The following is a 20,227-nucleotide window of genomic DNA, read 5'->3' on the forward strand; positions in this document are numbered from 1 at the left end:
ATTAAAGCTTTTATCATCATCTTTGATATTCTTATTGCATAGAAATGAGCATGTGACACTCACTTTCATTCCAACTTGTATCAGTGCTATTCTCTGTGATGAAAACTGTAAGTTTTATAGAATGTGTCTCTCATTTCCTAACCTCTGAGAGCAAGAGGGCTCAACACCCAATGCACTTTCATGACTACAATGTTAGCACTTTACATTTTCTCCCTAATTTAAAATACCATAACAAGGAGTACAGAGCATTCATCCATGTCCTCTTCGGGGTACAGAGTGAGAACCTGAAGGCTCAGTGTGCAGAGACGTGTTCTGTGACCCATGGGTCTGTGGGAAGGAGAACACGGTGATTGGTCAGAAAGTGTGTGGTCCCACCTGCTCTCTAACACTGCCTGCTACTGAGTGACTCCCAAGAAGCTCTTAAACTTGGGAAATCCATAAGTGTAAAGAGAATATTGAATACATTGAGAAAGAGCTGCATTTCATATCCAGAGGAATAAGGGGAAGCATTCAAGTGAAGTGTAGATAAAAAGATGAGAAATAAAATCTCAGGAACTTATAGTCGTGTGAGGAAGCTGTCCTCTCACATAGCCCTGCAGCTGGTCTTGGGTGAAGGTTAACCGAGCCTTGGATACTGCATTGAGCAAATCACTGAAATCCACAGGATCATTGTTTTGAGGTTCTATGCCTTATACACATACTGGTGTTTCCATCCCTTCCTGAAGCCCCTCAAAAAATAATGGTACTTACAGAAGCAGAAATCTCTATAGAAAAAGAATAGACAGGAAAGAAGAGTAGAAGAAAAATTGAAAAAAAGTTTGCGAACTGGAAGTGATGGACTAAAAATGGTACAATCTTAGGTCGGTCTGGGAAGCCCACAGGTTCCTTGACCCTGCAGGACCATAAGGTGCCTTGAGGGTCGAGTGTCTGATGGTGCAGTGAATCTAGGATGATCAACTTCCTGGTTTGCCTGGATCGGGAAGAACTCCTGGTGCTAAAACCAGCAAGCTGCATGTGTGATTGGTCACGTTAGGTGGAGAGGACAAAACAGGATTGTTCAAAAGGCCAAGCCCCATGTCTCTGCCAACCGCCAGTCACCATCTTCCTCATGTGCAACTTAGGTAAGTCAAAATAAGTTTAAAATTAAAAATCATCACACATTCTTGACATTTGTGATTATCAATTTATAAAAATTCAAAGAGCCTTTTCCTTAGCAACAAAAAGCAAATGACCCATCCACACTTTTCTTTTACATACAGACAAAACTCACAGAAGCTTCCTGATCAGTTCTTGGAAGCAAGAAATAGTAGATATCATGTTCTCAAATATCAACTAGATTTACAGACACAGAAAATTCCACTTAAGTTCTCCAAAATTATAATCTTCATTCTGGGGCCTGAACCCAGTCATTTTTAAAGCTCCTGATATATTGTAGTTCTTTTGATCAATAAGGTTTAGAATTCACCTGATTAACAAATTTACCTGATCCACATGGAGGTCAAAGCAGGTGTAGGTTGCCAACCTCAGACTCTATATCCAAGGAGATGGAGTAATTTGACATTTAGGCTGAAATATCCAAGGTCATGGAAATGTGATCCTGAAGTTCTGTACCCACTACTATCCATTAAATGTCCCTCTTAGAGATAAAGTGAGAGCAAATCTTGTCATTATAATGTGGACTTTGACAGAGAAGGCTCTGTGCCCTACAACTCCCAGCTTGACCAGACAAGCTGATCCTGAGAAGTACATTTCACCAACGACCTCTGCTGTATGAGGCCCAGGACATTCTGAGAATTGGTGCCAGAACTCAATGTCAGCACCCTATCAGACTAAGAGGAGGCACGACCCACAAAGAAGCAGCAATTGTGTTGTCAAACCAAATGCAACTCTGCTCTGCATATCTCGGCTGAAGAGAGCCTTGACTCTTCAGCAGGGGTTTTTACTTTAAAGATCACAAATATAATTTACTTCCCTTCACTCCATTAGAAAATTACAATAGCAGAAGCAGGCCAACATCCAACTTGTTGCCACAACATAATGATTATTTTGCTTAAAAACTGTCTCTTCCTGAACAGAAAATAATAAGGAAACAGATGAGACATACACAGAACTATGTGGTATAAGGTAGATCTATAGTGAAAATACCTGGTAAAAATGAATTTGAATAAGGAAATATTTGTTCCTCCATAAGTTTTATCTTTAAATATTAAAACCATTTAATATCTAAAGCATTTAAATATGTGAATACTTGAAAAGTGCCTCTAGATGCTTATAAATAATCCTCTCAGATCCTGATCTTTCTCCATGCATCGGGGCAGGACATGTGTAGGGCATTCTTCCGGGCAGGATCTACTTAGGCACTCATAACACAAAGAGTTATCCAGACCCCTTGTGAAGAACGTGGTGCACTGTTATCTATGTATTTGCATTTGCAGATTTTATAATTCTACCAGTTAGGATAGCTTCCAGTGACAACTTTCTCATTACAACCCTTCCCACTTTTTCACTCAAGAGCTACTGGCACTATTATTTACTACAAAGAACCAGCCTGCCCACTCACACTTCTAAAAGAACGCTGACATCCACAGGTGTACCTGTTACTGCTCTCCCTTTTCATCAGACTAGCCATTCAGATGGGTGTTCAATGAAGCAAACATTCAAAAGTACAACCATCTTTTACTTCCAGCCCCAGAGATGAGTGCCACACTAGAGTCATGGTTTGTCCCTCAGTAGTTAACACATCCATTCTTCCAGCTCATCATGGCTCCTTAGGCTATGGTCCCTTGAAAAGAAATATTCATCAGTGTTGGCTTGCAAGTTTCTCTAGTTAATACGACCAGGCATGAAGCAGAGATACTGGAGTGGCAGGGAGTACTGAGTGGCTTAGGGACTCACCTTTCACGTGTGATTATGATTCGGTTTCCAAGCAACAGAAAAAGCTGAGCATGTGGGAACTAAATGGCTAGGGTATCAGATTCTTCTCACTTAGGGGTCCTAACAACAGATGCAAAACGTGACTTTTGGAAGTCCTTAAACTATACCAAATCCAATCCGATGCATCTGGATACCACTGACTTAGTATTTTTATCATTGGTTTGTTGTTGTTGTTGTTGTTGTTGTTGTTCATTTTTTAAAAATGCATGCTTGTACTGCATAGTATTTGCAGTCCTCATGGGGAACCGGTGCACGCACATGTCACATCTAACTTCCATTCAACACCTTCCTCTACCCCCCTTCTGCCTCCCTCTATCTGTTGATCTTCCTGTTTCACAAAGTTCTGTCTCCTTGCTTCCTGTCATCCATGTTTTATTTCACTTTTCACTTATGTTTTGGGTTTTCCATGTAAGAGAAATCTCACAATATTTAAGCTTGTGTTTCTGATTTATTTCACCTAACATTATGGCTTCGAGGCACAGACATTTTCCTACATACAAATGACTCATGCTTGTCCTCTTTAGGTAGTGTAGTACTCCACTGGCCTATGTACCACATACAAGCTGCTTCCAAGATTTAGCGCTCCGAATTACACTGATACAAACATGGTTATGCATGCATCACTATAGTAGGAGGTCTTTAACTCTTATTTGGGGAAGAGATGCAGAAGGTGAACAATTGTGTTGAATGGAATTTCTAGCTTTAGTGTTTGAGGACTGTCCATACTGATTTCCATCATCGTTGTATTAGTTCACAATCTCACCAACAACTTAGAAGGTTCTTTTCTCTGCAGAGCCTCCCCTGCACTTCTTATTATTTGATATTTTTATGATGGCCTTTCTTTAGAGCTCAATGGATCTCAATGTTATTTTAATTTGCATTTTTCTTGTGATCAGCAGTGTTGAACATTTTTCAGTGTATTTTTTGGCCATTTATACTTCTTTTTTGAAATGCCTATTTATTTCACTTGCCCATAATTTCAGGAGGTGTCTTATTTTGGGGAGTATAATTTTTTGAGCTTTTTAAACATTCTAGACATTAGTTCTTTATCTGAAGAATAACAAGCAAGAAATGTTCCCAATCTGTATGCTGTCTTTCCACTCTTGAATTTTATTTTCCTGTGTAGGAGCTGTGTAACTGCATATGATCCCGATTTTTGATTCTTAGTACTATGTTCTGGGTATCCAAGGTTCTGTTCAAAAGCCCTCTCCTTGCGCCTTCAAAGTTTTTACCTACGTCTAGCAGACTAAGTGTTATCTTTTCTGTGATACATGTTGATTTAATACATGGTAGGACATGTACCTCTAGATTCAGTATTCTGCATGTGGATAGCCAGTTTCCACACCACCATATATGAAAGAGGCTCTTGTTTCTCCAGCACAGGTTCTTGGCCCTGTTCTCAAAGATCAAATAGTTGAGTGTGCTTGGAATTGTTCTTAAGCAACCTCTATTTTGCTCCATGGACCCTTGTGTTTGTGTTTGTTTGTTCACCAGTATCATGCTATTTTTTGTTTTTTGTTTTTTTTATCATTGTAGCTTTGTAATACAACTTAAAGTCTGGGATTGTGATGACTTCTACCTTGCTCTTGTTATCATGGATTGTTTCTACTATTCTGGGTTTCTTCTGATTCTGTATGAATTTTAAGATTTTCTCCATTATCTGATGAATGCTGCTGGTACTTTGATTGGGATTGCATTAAATTTGTATATCACTTTCGGAAGTGTGGGCATTGTTACTATTTTGGTTTTGCTTACCCAGGAGCTGGGGATATTTTTTTCATTTTTGATGTTCTCTTTGATTTCTTGTTTTCATAGTACTGTAGTTTTCATTGTAGAGATGGTTCATTTTCTTACGTCAATTGCTATGTATTTTATTGTTGATGGTGCTATTGTGATCTTTGTTGTTGTTATTGTTGTTGTTGTATCAGGAATTGAACTCTGGACCTTACACTTGTCAGGATCTTGGTGCCATTATATTTAGTATTTTTTTTCTTAATTTCTTTCTCAGTGGATTCATTGTTTGCACACAGAAATACTATTGTATGCTGATTTTTGTATCCTGCTACATTGCTGAATTTTCTTATTAATTATACACATTTCTGATGGATTTTTAGGTCTTTTATATATAGAATCATGTCAATTACAAATAATAATTTGACTTCTTCCTTTCCTAAAGATATATATATCTTTGATTTTTCTTGCCTAATTTCTCTTGCAAATGCCTTGAGTACTATGTTGAACAGGAGTGGCGATAGTGGACATCCTTGTGTTATATCTGATTTTAGAAGAAAAAACAAATCTCAATTTTTCCACATTTAATATAATGCCAACACTAAATACCCAGGTCATTTGCCCAATGATTTTGTTATCAAATAGATAGAATAATATTTATGGCCTCAATAAAACTGACATGACACTTTCAACCAATCCAAAAATTCTGGTCTTGGATAAGGTACTCCATTTCTACAGAGTGGAAGCTACTAGGAAGATATAAGTTGGCACAACAAAATGTAATTTAAAACTACAAGTTTTAACCAACATGTGTCTCCAGTGTAAAAGAAGCCAAAAAAGAGCTTAAAAGGAAAATCACAGTAACTAAAATAAATAGTGCTTTGATGGGCTTTAACACAGAACTGCAGGGAGCAGAACAAAGATTCACTGGGCTTGAAGATAAATCAACAGAAATCGAATGCTCTGACAAACATTAAAAATAAATAAAACCCCAATAATTCATGGAGCAATATCAGAACTAATAAACATGTAATTGACACCTCAGTAGGAAAAAGAAAGAAATAAAGGGATAAAAAATACATTTTGGTATGACTGAGTACTTTTCTTTTTTTTCTTAATGTATTTGGTACAGGGTATCATTGTGCAGCTATGACTCATATGATCCTCCTGGTTTCAGCTTCCCAGGCACTGAGATGACAGGCACGCACCACCAGGCCTGGACTTGGTGGCTGGCTCAGTGCGCCTGGGGGCGGGGCTGGTGCGGCATGCAGTACTGGGGATCAAAGCACAGTCCCTGTGCTTGCCTAAGCAGGCGCTTAGTCCACTGAGCTTACCATCTCAACGGCCATGACTAAGTATTTTTCAAAGTTGGAGTAAAATATAAATACACACGTTTGAGAAGCTCATTCCACCCTCCAAGTTGGCCAAATATATACAAGACTATATCTAGGCTAATTACAGCCAGACAGTCCAAAGTTTAGAGAGAAAATCTTGAAACAGAGGAAAATACAATATATTAAAAACAATGTTCAGGAGTGTGAAGATCACCATCATTACATCATAACTGAGGTCAGCAAGCAACGAAATGGTGTATGTGAAATGCTGCAATAGAACATTGAGAAATGTGTTTCCATGCAGCAATACTCTCATCTCAAACTAAAGGCAAAAAAAAAAGAAAAAAGAAAATCAGATAAAAACAGAAAATATACCGCCATCGTATAAAGTACTACAGGAAAGGCTAAAGAAAGCAGCTTAAGATGAAGAAAAATTACATTAATCAATAATGCAGACTAACAGTAAGAGCACTAGAAATGGCAAACAGGAAGTAGGCAAATATATATATATATATATATATATATATATATATATATATAATGTTTCCACTCCATTCTGCCTTTTCTTTGCTGAGACGTCAAATACATGTGTATTGGTTCTGACATTGTTTCACAAGTTACTGAGGCTCTGTTCATTTTAATGTATTTCCTTATGATTTTCAGGATATATATATGTAATATGCATATATAATGTATATGTACATATTACATATGTGATATATGCACATGTTTGGCTTTACTATTTAATTTTTATTTATTTGTGTGTATATGTGGATGGCTCAGTCTGCCCTGGGGGCGGGGTTGGCAGGCATGTGGTGCCGGGCCTAGAACCGTGGTCTCTGCGTTGGCCTAAGCTTACCTAAGCATGTGCTTTAGCCCACTGTGCTATCTCGCCACCCTTGGTTTTACTGTCTCAAGCTAAAATGATAAAACTACACGGGATTTATAATGAATGGCATGTAATGTACATGATAACAACTTCACAAAGCGTGAGCTACACAAAATTACATTATAGGAAAGCCAATGTATTTTATGGGAAATATCACAGTACTGTCCAGATAGATCACATAACAAGTCTACAATTTTTTGGAAACCCTTTGAATAAGCACTACAGACGTAAACGTTTATTTAAAAAAGTGAACAGAGGGATAGAATTACTTAAAAACATTTAAGCAAAACGAAGAGAAAAAAAGTAAAAATAGGAAGAAAAATAGAGTAAGTATAAAATAAAATAAATAGTAGAATGATAGACCAAGATCTAATCATGTAAGATATTTTAACAGGGGAAAATGCACTGAAATTTCATTTAAAAGAAAAGGATTTTCCACGCTGGATAAAAATCCAAGGCCCTACTGTACATTGGTCACAAGACTCATGTAAGAAATACTAAGATACATAAAGGATAAATGTAGAAATATGAAAATATTTGTATACTGTTCCATTAAAATACTGCTAAATTGAAGGTGCCTATAGTAAGGGCAGCATAAATAGATTAAGACAAGGAGTCTGGGATTGAGAAGGACATTTCACAGTAATAAAAAAGGAAAATTCTTCTACAAGACAAAAAAAAGTTATCCAGGTATATGTGTAACTACTTACAGAGTCTCAAAATATATGAAGCAGAAATCCAAAGAACCAAATAAAAACAGCAAAGTTGAAAATTATAGAGATCGGAAAATCTCTTTCTCAGTAATTGATAGTCTAAACTAAAATTGATAATCATAATTGGAGATTTAAAATTCTGTTTCATGGACCAGATTTAATAGCTCAGCGAATTAAAGCACCTACAAACAGGTATAAGAGCCAGGGTTTCAATCCCCGGGCCTGCCGTGCCGGCCCTGCCCCCGGGGCGCGTTCAGACAGCAATTGAGACTGAGCCCGCACCTGTAATCCCAGCTCTTGGGAGGCTGTAAACAGCAGGATCACTACCAGTCTGATCTAGTAGTGAGACCCTGAAGACCATGTAGACCTTTCCCTAAAATACAAAGTAAAATAAAATCCTGTTTCTCAGTAATGGATACACAAAAACAATCAGAAAGGCACAGAATGTCTTAGCCATACCACACAACACCAGGGACTACTGGATATTTGCTGACCACTCATACACCACCCAGCTGTAACCCACATCAGTGCACATGAAATGTTTATAACATTAGACTACATCCTGGCCTAAAAACAATGCTGAGACTCAAATCTTTAAGAAAAAAGTGCTTTGGGAACAACAGAATTTGATCAAACATCAATATCAGTAAAGTGCAAATACCTGGAAAGTGCTCAAGTATTTGGAAATTAAACATCCTTGTAAACCCATGGATTAAATACAAGCATGCCAAGGAAATGAGAAAATGCTTTGAAATGATATATAACCAAATACTATACTCAAATTTGTGAGCCAGCGAAAGCAGTACTTAAGAGGGTGATTTATCATTTTAAATGTTTATACTTACTAGAAGAAAATAAATATTTAAAGCCAGGAATCTAAATTTCTATCTTAAAACCCCAAATAAAATTATAAAGTACAAAAAAGTAAAGCAAATAAAATATGTAATAAACAACATAAAAGCAAAAGTTTGCTATATGGAAACACTAATAATGATTCCGGGGGTGGAGGCACGCACCTGCAGTCCCAGAATTCAGGAGACAGGGGCAAGAGGATCGTTGCAAATCTGAGACCAGCCTGGGCTACAAAGTGAGCTCAAGGCCAGCCTGAGCTGCACAGTGAGACCCTGTCTCAAAAAGACAATAGTAATAATAATAATAATAATAATAATGAAAAAGTCTAACAAGATTGTAAACTGAGAAATAAATTATCAATAAAAAGAATAAGAGGTTTATTTCCAGATCTTAGAGGAATTAAGAAGATAATAAAAGTATTTTGTACTGCTTTCTATTAATAAATTGAGAACGCAGGCAAAACAATAACGTACCAAAACAAAGTCACAATAAAGTTTTATACATACTTCTTTCTATTGTTGCCACAGTGCACGTTTAAACCGATATCCATCCATTTATTACTTATTGACTCACAAACATGGATCTAGCACAGTGCAGATGGGCTCTTTTCAAGGCCACAAGCACCGTGTTGGCTGGCCTGAATTGCTCTTATCTCGGGCCTCAGTTCAGGTTGTTGGCACAACTCTGTTGCTTATGGTTGCAAGGCTGATCTTGTTTGAGCATTTTCATCTCCAAGTCAACCATCCTCTTAAGTTGTTGTTGTGGTTGTTGTTTTATGTATTTAGTACAGGGTTTAGCCTCCACAGTGCTGGGACTATAGGAGTGTGCCCCCACTCCCAGACTCAAATGCCAGCTCAGCACACCCAGGGGTGGGCCCAGAGTGGCATGCGGTGCCAGGGATAGAACCCAGGTCCCTGCGCTTGCTTAAGCAAGTTCTTAGTCTGCTGAGCTATCTCGTCGGCCCTATCCTTCTAAGTCTTGAAACTGATGTTTTCTGCTATGTGTCTGATTCCAGCCAAAGGAATTATCTGGTTTAAAGAGATCATGTGATTAATCTGGACCATATTGATAATCCAGGTTGTTCTCTTTATTTTAAAATCCACAATATAAATTACATCTACTAAATTGCTTTTGTTACAGAACAAAATTTATTCACATCTTCCAGGGTAAACCTTAAATGTCTTTGTGGGGAACGTTCTGCCTACTGCTATATACGAAAGTGTGATGGATTGACTAATGGTCAACTTCTAACATGCAGGTGAACTGGATCAGCATGGATCTGGCTACTGAGGGTGCACCTAGAGAGTGTCGCTGGCAGCATGAAAAGTGAGCTAGAGAGGAAGATGGTACACTGCTGACCCTCCTGGACAAGGCTGTCACACAGGTTTTCCTGACATGAACTCAGCTGCTCTTATCGTCAGAGGAGCTCTGATCCTCATAAGCACGAGGATGGCTGAGGTTCTCTTTGGGGAAGCTCTGGTCCCTATCTTGAACATCACTTCCTAACTCCAGTGCAGATCCCCCAGCCTGCTGTCACAAATCTTTCATCTTACTGACCAGACTTACTAGCTTCCACCACTGACTGACCTTAGGGCCTTCCCAGGGCAGATCCTTGACACAGACTTGCAGGAGACATTGCCATGGTATCCAGGACTTTTGCTGGATTCTTTGGATCACTAATTGTGGACAGATTTCAGGTACTCTCCTGCATTTGACTCTTTTGGGTTTATTATATAATAAACTTATACATAAGTAATCCCATAAATTATGCAATAATTATAACTATCCTATCAATTTAATCCTATATTAAATCTGATCTCCTGCAAACTCTGACTACAACAAAAGGGGAATGGAAAGATTAGATAGATAAGAGTTAGTTTATCAACAACTTGAATTTCTTTCTTAAAAAAATCCCACAAAGAAAATTCTAAGGTCCATTAGCTTCACAGACAAACTCTGTTCAATACTTTAACAAATAATGTATATAATCTTCATACAAAAAATAAGAAAACAAAAAGAGATAAAAACTTCACAGCTTATTATATAAGATTACCATAGCTCCCACTATAAACTCCTAAAAGCATTGAAAATTCAATATCCATCATAAATTTAAATGACAAATATTTTAATAAAATATAATCAAAGTGTTCCAGAAATACACAGAGTAGATAAGAAATAATGACCAAGTAGGAGTTTTCTAAGGAATGACAGATGAAATCAATCAATGTAACCTAACAAGATAAAGTTAATAAATCACAGGTTCCTATTATTAAACTCAGGAAAAGCATTCTACAAATTCAACATCTGCTTATATTAAAAGCAAATACTCTCAGAAAGCTACAATTCAAAAGAAACTTTTCAATTTCATAAAGGGTATCAGTATCAAAACAAAATAAAAATCCTAGAACCAACTTCACACTTAATGGTAAAAGACTGAGGCATTTCCTATGAAGATTGGAAAGAAGATATTGTCTAAAATCTCCTAACCTGTGAAGTAAAGCACATGGTAGGAGGATCATTGGGCAGAAAGAATAAACTATCTCAATTTGTATATGATACCACTCTTTATGTAAAAATTTCTGAGAAATCTTTTTTTTATGTATTTAGTAGAGGGTCTACAGGATCTCACTACGTAGATCAGACTTGTAGTGATCCTCCTGTTTTCAGCCTCCCAAGTGCTAAGATTATAGGTGTGTGCCACCATGCCCTGTCTCAGCCACTGTCTCAGTGTGCCCTGGGGGCAAGTCTGGCTGGGCATGTGGTGCCAGGGACCGAATCCTGGTCATCTGCCTAAGCTTTAATCCTCTGAGCTATCTGGCCAGTCCTCTAAGAAATATTGTTAAATTTACTGGAAATACATACGTGTAGCAAAGTCTCAGAACAGAAGTCAGGACAAACACATCAAAGCAAGCTAAGTGCAGGTGCAGACCCTACCTATAAATAACTCTGATTTTATAGAACAATTCTATCAAAAGACACTTTAAAATATGAATATACAAGTCACAAAAATAGGAGGAAATTTATGTGTGTTAGGCCATGAAATAATTGTAAGATTAAAGATATTTAACAGTAAAAAGATATACAGGCCCCTCACCTACAGTGGACAAAAAGCTAGAAATATATTCCACAAAGAAGACATATAAATGACTAGTAAGCCTATGAAAATATGCTCAACATGATTTGTCTTAAAAAAATTCAAATTCAAATCCTGAGACACCACCAAATACACCTTAAAATGGCCCAAATTTAAAAGATCATTGACATCAAATGTTGAAGATATGGAGGCCCTAGAATGCTCATATATGGCAGATGAGAATATAAAATGGTATCACTTTGGCAAAAAAAAAAATGACTATTTCTTATAAAGTTATCCCTTTATCTGAGAAATTCTACTTTTTAGACATTTACCCAGAAAAAGTAAAAACATAGTTTAAAAAGACCAATAAAAATATTTATAACCCTATTCATAAACTAGGAACTGTTCTGCAACGTCAAGGAAAATAGTCACAGAATAAAGTGACAACACATCCATTAGCAGAAAGGATTTACAAGCCATACATCTGATTATAGTTTAATAAGCAAAACATAAAGGATCTCAAACAATTCAATCACATGAAAACAACCCAATTAACATAAGAAAAGGATCTAAACAGATATTTCTCAAAAGAGGAAATTTGAATTATAAGTGAAAACAGCTCAGCATCTGTAATCCACAGAGATTAAAATAAAAACCATAATGAGATACCACCTCATACCCATTAAAATGTTTCCAAAAATATGGGGAAAAGGAAATGCTTGAACACTCTTGGTGAAAATGTAAATCAGTTTGGAGTACAGGACATAGGTTCCTCAAAAGCAAAAATGGAATTACCATATAATCCAGTAATACCAGCTGTAAGTTTTGCCAGCCAATTTTCCATTGCTGCAGCAAATACTTGAGATATAGTGTATCAGTTTAGAAAAAGGTTATTTTGGCTCAGGGCTTTGGTGGTGTTAGCCCATGTTCTATTGGCTTCATTACTTTGGGCACATGATGAGGTAGCTCATCATGAAGGAGGTGACACGTGGAATAGAAACACTCACCCAAAGTGAAAAAGAGGAAGAGAAAGGTATTAGGTTCCCACTACTCTTCAAGGGCTCCCCACAATGATTAAAAGGCCTCCTACTACACCCCACCTCTCAAAGTTTCCACCACCTAACAGCCTTTACAAAGAAGAAAGTTCTAGAACTTGTAGCAGCCTGGATGGGACTGACGGCTATCAAGCCAAGTGAAAAGCACAGAAAGACAAATACTGTGTGATCTCACTTATGGGCAAACAAATCTAAAAAGAGTCAGACTCTTAGAAACTGAGAGTAAACAAGTGATTACCAGAGGCTAGTGGGGAGGAAAAAAGTGTAGAAAAAGAAAGAAGAATACTGATCCAAGAGTACAAAGCTTAGGTTAGAAAGAGTAAGTTTCAGTGATCTAAGGCACTGCACCATGTTACAGTCAAACATAATGTATTAATGCAAAGCAAAATTCGCTAAAATGGGCTTTAATATTTTCACCACAAAACATGACAAGTTGGTGAGATATATTAATTAGCTTAGTGAGACTTTCTAGAATGTGCACAATGTATCTTTCTTTTTCTTTTTCTTTTTTTGTTCTTTTTTTTTTTTTTTTTTTTTTTTTTTTTTTTTTTTTTTTGGTATGGTCAAGACAGGAATTTCTTATACCAATACAAGCTTAGCTTCACAGTAGAAAATGGTGATCAATCCACTACTTCCTGGAGTGAAAAATGTGGAAATGGAAACTGACTCTTTCTTTTTAATTAATTTTATTGAGAAACAGCAATGAAACAGTTTCAAACTGATTAGTAGGACAGTTTCAATAATTAATATATTGCATATTGTTGTCTTCACAGTGGTTATTCACAGTACAAGATGCAGACATGATATCCTGTCCAAACACTATTAGTACAAATCTTTCTTCTCATGGAATTAAGAGAAAGTAGCTGTGTATCTATCTTAACTATTTTGTATATACAGATACAAAATGGTCCTTCTTTTGTATCCCCTTATTTTGTTTAGTTTTGTTAGAGACGGGTATTCCATTACCATTTACATATCATAGGTGCTTGAATTTAGCAAAATAATTCAATATAGTCCAGTAGTCCATAATATTAGTGGGTTATCCATAGGACTGGTGATGTCAGAAGTTGTTGACTTGAGCCTTTCACAGCTCAGCATATTAATATAGCTTTACTTTTCATACCTCGTTTTCATACTTTTCTGCTGGATTGTTAAGACCAACATAAAACAAGAAATGTATCTTTTGTATCTGATAAGTTCAGTCAAGTCCCCTCAGGGTTTATCTTGGCAACTGGTTATTATAGTACAAAAATTAATTGCTACTATAGATTAATTTCCCTTTAATATCCTCTGCTTTGCTTCACAGAAATGAGGTGCATGCCAATGGAGTAGGGAAAATTTCTCATTTCTGTGGTGCCAACTGTCTCTGCAAAAGGTGCCAACTGAGTGTCTATTTCACAGAAAGATAGAGGGATGGTCGTGGAGAATGCATAATTTCAGGCAGCCACAACAGTGAAGTGCCACATACTTTCCACAGCCAATGAAACAGCGACACTTGGATCTTAATTCTTTGTAATTTGGTTTGGTTTGGTGCACAGCATGGCTTCATTTAATATCTAGCAAATGGCTTTCAAGGTCTTTTTCAGTGTACACTCAGTCTTTCCTCAACCCTCCTTGCTTTCACCAGTCTTTCTTTGGCATGTTTCTTCTTCCTTTGAGTAGATAGTTTTTATTTGAAGTTTCCTAAAGAATTAGAAAGCTCTGCATTTGTGAGATGATCTAGAGAGCTTGTGACAACAAAAGTGAAGATTAAGCATTTTAGATAGGAACAGTGGGCTCTCTTTGGGTTATGTAAAAGAGTAAGTGAACCTATGGGCAATTACAAATCCAGGAGAGAGAAAACATCTGCCTGCCTGCCTGCCTGCCTGCCTGCCTGCCTGCCTGCCTACTTATCTTTTATTTACGTATGGAGACAAGACATTGCTCAGGTGCTAAGTTGTTCAGGCTCAGCTCTAGCTTTCAATCCTCCTCCTTCAACCTCCCCAAGTGCTGAGATTACAGGCATGCACCACGGTGACAAGCTTCAGGCATTTTTAAAACACTGGTCCCACTCAAAATAGGTTAGTTTATACATGTTATTTTATAAAGAGAAGAAAGGATCAATATTTTTCCTTCTTATGAACCAAGTGAGTGAATCACATTTATCAATAGTCATCTCATTGTTTACACCCCTCATTTATGTCTTGCTGGGAACCCAAAATAGTAGAAGAAAAAATATGAGCTTTTAGACAGAGGAATCTGGCAGAATGTGGATTCTTTTGTGTTGAAAGGGTTATCAAACCTTAATAATTAATCTCCAGTTATTTTGCTTGTAACTATGTTAATGGATGTATGATTTTAAAATATATCTGTAAATATTTTTGCCTGTATGTACTGTGTAATCATATATAATTGCATATGCATGCATAATGTATAATCATATATGTGATATATAATATCATATATGTTATAATACATAAGTTATATCATGTATAAGTTATACATAATGTGTAAACATATATATGTAATTGTTTTATGCACACAACAACACATAATACGCACACAAACATCTACATGCAAAGCACAGGGCTTGGCACAGACAACATAAATAGTAATTCATTCAATCGGCCACCTGAATCAAATGCCCATTTGCTTATCAAAGTCTTCCCCTTAAATCATGAGTATTGCTATTCCCAGTGTCATCTGGCCTCAAAATTATATATAGACTAAATGACAAGATGCAAGTGACCATTTCTTGCACTAAATTTCTAAGCTTATCACTTAACTTTATGAAACACTATTCCTGGTTATTAATTACAAAGTAAGCATAGACTATCACTACACATTATTTCATCAGTTACTATAAATCATCCCTCATTCTCTGTCAATTTAGAGAAAAATATTTTTCAGAAGATATGCATAGATCAAAACCAAGTACCTCGAATATAACACCAAATTATTCATACAGGTGCATCAGAAGTTTTTAAAGGACAACAATTTCCTAAAATGATTCTTTAAGAAAAAAATTATAAATTGGGAAAATACCTAATAATCTAAGAAGCCCATTTTGTTTGACATTAACAGATAAACTCAATTTTTACAAAAGGAAAAAAAGTCTTAGAATAATGAAATTATGAAATAAGATTTTGTGACTCATGTTTTAAAACCTGAGAAAAAATACTTTGGGAACAGTTTTCAAATAACAATGTTTTCAGTTATTAAGTTTAAAAAACATTTTTAACTATTTATTGCAATTTGATCCTTCAAAGTCACCTGAAATATGTCTATATTAAGAAGGACGGATGCTGACATATTAACACTTCTTTAAATAAATTTAAATCATGTTTTTCATTTTTATTGTTCCTATTAATATACTTAGAAGTCAGATAATGATGGAAAGCAGTTACCATAATAGTAATTTATTAGTTAATGTGAATTGTGTGCTTCCATTAACTATACTTTAAAAAAAAAGTCTTTGATTTCTTATAATATGGTTCGTCTGCATGACAGCATCTGGAAGTTGAGATTTTTACATGTCAAAAATCAATTCCAAGGAGCTGGGGAGATGGCTCAGTAGAATAAGCACTGTCCTGGCAAGTGCAAGGGCCTGAGTTCAATCCCCGGTTCTGCACCCTCCCCCCTTAAAAGAAAAAGAAATCAATTCCAGTGAATAAAATTCACTGTAAATACAAATATCTATCCATAAGCATATTAATGTCTCTTTATTTAATATTTATATTAACTTGTTACAGTTCCAATGAAAATAGGGCATTACAGTGCCCACTATTTATTTGGTAGATGCAGGAGACAATTTTAAATATTTCTTATTTCCTAAATCATTAACTTCATTAAGTTCTGTCACACCTAATGACCCTTCTGAACAGCAACATCTACAAAATAAAATCAATATACAATGAAGTTAAATGCGTAGTAGTTTATTTTCCCTGAGATGTCAGAAAATTGATGGCATCAGCATTAAACCCTAAAAATCTACTTTCTTCTTCCGGTTGTCTTTTTCTGTTTTTAAATTCTACGAAACTTTTCTTGCTGTGTACATTTAAAATGTACAGCATGGTATCTCAAGACCCATATATGTAGTGAAGTATAACAACCTTCTTTTAAATTGACTGCCAGCGTTTACTTATATTCAAATGTGATTAATTTAGTCAGTTGGGGCTTGGCAATCCCTCCAGTAATGGGAAGTTATCATTAACCCATATATCCTAAATGAAACAGCTTGTACCTTTATTGTCTGTCCAGATTCTTCTCATATCAGGTCTGTAAATGAAAAGCTAAGTCTCAAACAGAGGTACTAGAAGACACACAACGGGGCTACTGAGCCCTGGAACAAATCAAATTTTCAATAACTCTTAAGGTAATTTGAGGGCTTGTATTATATAATCCCTCAACAAACAATTATATGCTATAGGTGTTTCATCTATCAGTCAATTCCTGGCACTTTAATATACGCAACCCATAAAATAAATGAAAAGTAAATCAAGGCAGATGTTTGAATTTCCTGATTTATGAAGAAACCATAGAAAACTTCAAGCCTGGATTAATGTTAAATATTTATGTTGCTGGGTTTGGCAGCCAAAGTGGGTATGGAGATGACACATCCCAATGCTGTGCTCTATTCTCTCAGCTCATTCAGAAAATACCTTTCTGTCACGCAGTGGGAGCACACTGCCTGGTCAATCAACGCAGGTTATTTAGCGTTAACTGTCCATACATAAAAAGGGGAAATAGGCTCATCTTTCCTAAAAATAAAAAAATAAAAAAATAAAAAATAAACCCTAAACCAGATGCTTAGATAGAGGCACCTTTGTACCAGAGTCTTTTGCATTCTCAAGGAACAGATCCAAGAGTATTGCTGAAATGGGAAATCCAAACAGATACAATAAATGGGCACTTCTCGCCGAGAAGCAGGGGTTGGCGTCTCAGAGATGGAGTGAACCAGCTCTGTAGACACTGATAAAGAGCTGCCGTGGTTCTGGGTCGACCAAGTCTAAGTGTGATTTCTTTTTTTTCTGCTGATCTTGGGACGCTAAAAAGAATAAAAAGAGGACTTTGGGGAGTCCAACATCAGCTTCCTTTTTTCTTAATCACCCACCAAGGAGAATTCCCTCTATTTGAATGCCAGTGACGATTTCTCGACTCCGAACCCCACTGCTGTGCCTTAAATCCCTGAATTTACACGGCAGTCACAAACCTGGGAAGCCAAGGGGGCTGATCAATACCGCCAGGCGATTGCTCCCTCTCTGGACTTTCGTTTGCTCGTGTTTTCATTTCCAATAGACACTCTCATACCCGCCTTGCCGAGCCCGCAAAGCGAATGAGCAGCCCTATCCCTCATTCAGATCGCCCCAGTTACAACCACACGAAGCGTGGAGGACCCAACTCCGACCCTGGAAGAACTGAGCCGCCTCTCCGCGAGCGGCTGCAGAGACCTTCCCTTAGGTAGAGCAGTTAGTGCTCAGACCTAGGAGAAAAGCAGCACTCGGAATTCCTGCCGAGGTTACTCTTTCTGTATTGACCCACCTGCATGGGCGCTTCGTGTCTCATTGTAGGCAAATGTCCTTTCTCTCTGACTAGAATGGAGCTGGCCCGGGCGCTTGGTCAAGCGTGCAGCCGGCGTGTTGCACGCTCCACACTGCACTCTTGGGTTTCTCTAACCGGCTCCAACATCAGCACTGGAGCTGTCCGCTCGTAGCACTGCGCACGCGTACTGGCCGGGAGCCCCATGCGCTCCTGGGAGTCGTAGTTCATTCTTGCATGGCTTCCGTGAACACGGGGGCGCCAAGAACTACAACTCCCAGCAAGCACGCCGTGAACAGCTCGCTCCCCCTGGGGCCGCGGGCCGCGGAGCCTCCCTCCTCAGCCTTTCGAACCGCTCCTGGCTATTATTCCTGCACTCAGCCTCTTGTATGGGTTTCCCCGCTAGGCACGGGCGAAAGTGACCCCAGTTTGTCCCAGCTGGAGCTTTTTCTTAGCTAATTGTCCCTTGGGGAGCCAGACCGTGCTTCCCCGGATAGGAGAGGCACTGCTTGGCGCTGGTCCCCGCTACACCCGAGACGTTCGCAGACCTTCCGCCTTACGTCTCTGCGCCCTGAACCCGGAAAGTTTACACGTTTTCGTGGGCGGAACGGGGTAGTTTTCGATCTTATTCGACAAACGAGGAGACAATGAGGACAAGTAGCACGCGCGTAAGGAAAGTTTAAGTGCCTAGTGCACCGAGAGGCGCGCGCCCGTGCAAACGCGCGCGCACAGATGCTCGCGGGAGCGGGAGCGCGCGCGGCCCAGAGCCGGCCGAGCGAGGCTTTTCGCTGGGTGCGCGGAGTCCCGCGCGTGTGCTTACCTTCCCGTACAGTTCCATTGCAACCGAGGCTGCGAAATTTCGAGTAGATCTCGCTCCCGGCGAGGTTGAGGGCCGAGAGGGGAAGCGCGCACAATGGAAGACGGGGCGCGGCGGGAGAGCGGGACGTGCAGGGGGCGCCGGGCTCCTTTCCTGCGAGGGAGGCGCGGCTTCCCGAGCGAGCGGCCGCGGGAGAAGGGCTGCGCGTCTGCGAGGAAGCCGGGCCGCTCCCGCCCCGCAGCCCCGCAGGCCCGGGCGGGGGAGCAGGGGGGCCCTGGGCGATGCACCCAGGCAAGCCGCAGAAAATGAACACATTCATCACTGAGGCCGGGGAGCCCCGTCAGGGAATGAGCCGGGAGACCTCTATTAAGTTATCCCGTCCTTTCTTTAGCGCAGAGCCATTCCAAGTACAGTCCCACTTCTAGACTAGTTCCTATGGTGATTTTGAAACCTCTGAGCCAGACTTCTGCTACACTTGGCGTTTCCCGTCGGCGGATGGGTATGGTTGACTTTATGTCCCACCCCCTCCCCCCGAAAACAAACGATGATCATTGATCATCCAGCAATGATCCCTGCCTTGGCTCCAGGTAAATCTCTTACACTGCAGGCGTCGTACAAAAGAGAATGGCAGTCTGTTTGCAGCAAGGCAAAGAAGGAATGACCCGACCTGGATCGGCTTTAAACTTCAGTGCATTAGACAAAGCAGTGGGATGGAGGTTCTGGAACTTACAAGTACCTGTCTTTTGGGAAGGAGGGTTAACATTCCTATTCTCAAAGCAGGAGTGGAGATTGTGCTTGACTAGATCCGATAACAGGTCTGGGTATTGGCATTTAAAAGAAATAAAAATAAAAATAAAAAAACCCACCCCAGCAATTCTGATGCAAGCAGCTTTCAAAATAACTGGAGAAACACTACCTCAGAAGAATCTTTTATGTAAGGATTTTTTAGAGATGTAAACCTTGAAAATTTCACCAAACAGATTCAATAATGCAAAACCAGGTACTCTAACCATCTATTCTAACTGCCCCTTTCATTTGAGCCTTTGTTTGGGTTGCTTTGTTTTGTTGAAATCTAAGCTCTGTCTTCTAATCACACAGATGGTAAGAATGTATTGTGCTATCGTCTAGGTAAATAGGTTATAATTTCTCAGAAAGTTCATTTTAAAGTGTTCACTTCAGAATTGAGGGTTATGTGATGATATTCGAGAAGTTTAACTTAAAATCCCTAATAAAATTAAAAGAAAAAAGAGAAACCTATATCAGTATGTTTTGTTATAGCTGCATCCATCAGAAGTACTGCAATTTTTCA

General features: G+C 38.5%; 1 protein-coding gene across 2 annotated transcripts in view; it reads right to left on the bottom strand.

Moving 5' to 3' along the window:
- Rab3c (RAB3C, member RAS oncogene family) overlaps positions 1-18,999 on the bottom strand; it is a 276,726-nt gene extending 257,727 nt beyond the window's left edge. The window contains exon 1 of one of the 2 annotated variants that reach the window (XM_023709334.1): positions 18,922-18,999. In XM_023709334.1, coding sequence (XP_023565102.1) covers positions 18,922-18,939 — 18 coding nt within the window. In that variant the 5' untranslated portion in view covers positions 18,940-18,999. Of the gene's footprint in view, positions 1-18,104; positions 18,294-18,921 lie in introns of those variants that run through there. The other variant, XM_004623077.2, reaches the window with a different exon arrangement.
- Positions 19,000-20,227: the final 1,228 nt, after the last annotated feature.

Source organism: Octodon degus, unplaced genomic scaffold (assembly GCF_000260255.1).
Source record: "Octodon degus isolate 3935 unplaced genomic scaffold, OctDeg1.0 scaffold00001, whole genome shotgun sequence".
Taxonomy (NCBI): domain Eukaryota; kingdom Metazoa; phylum Chordata; class Mammalia; order Rodentia; family Octodontidae; genus Octodon; species Octodon degus.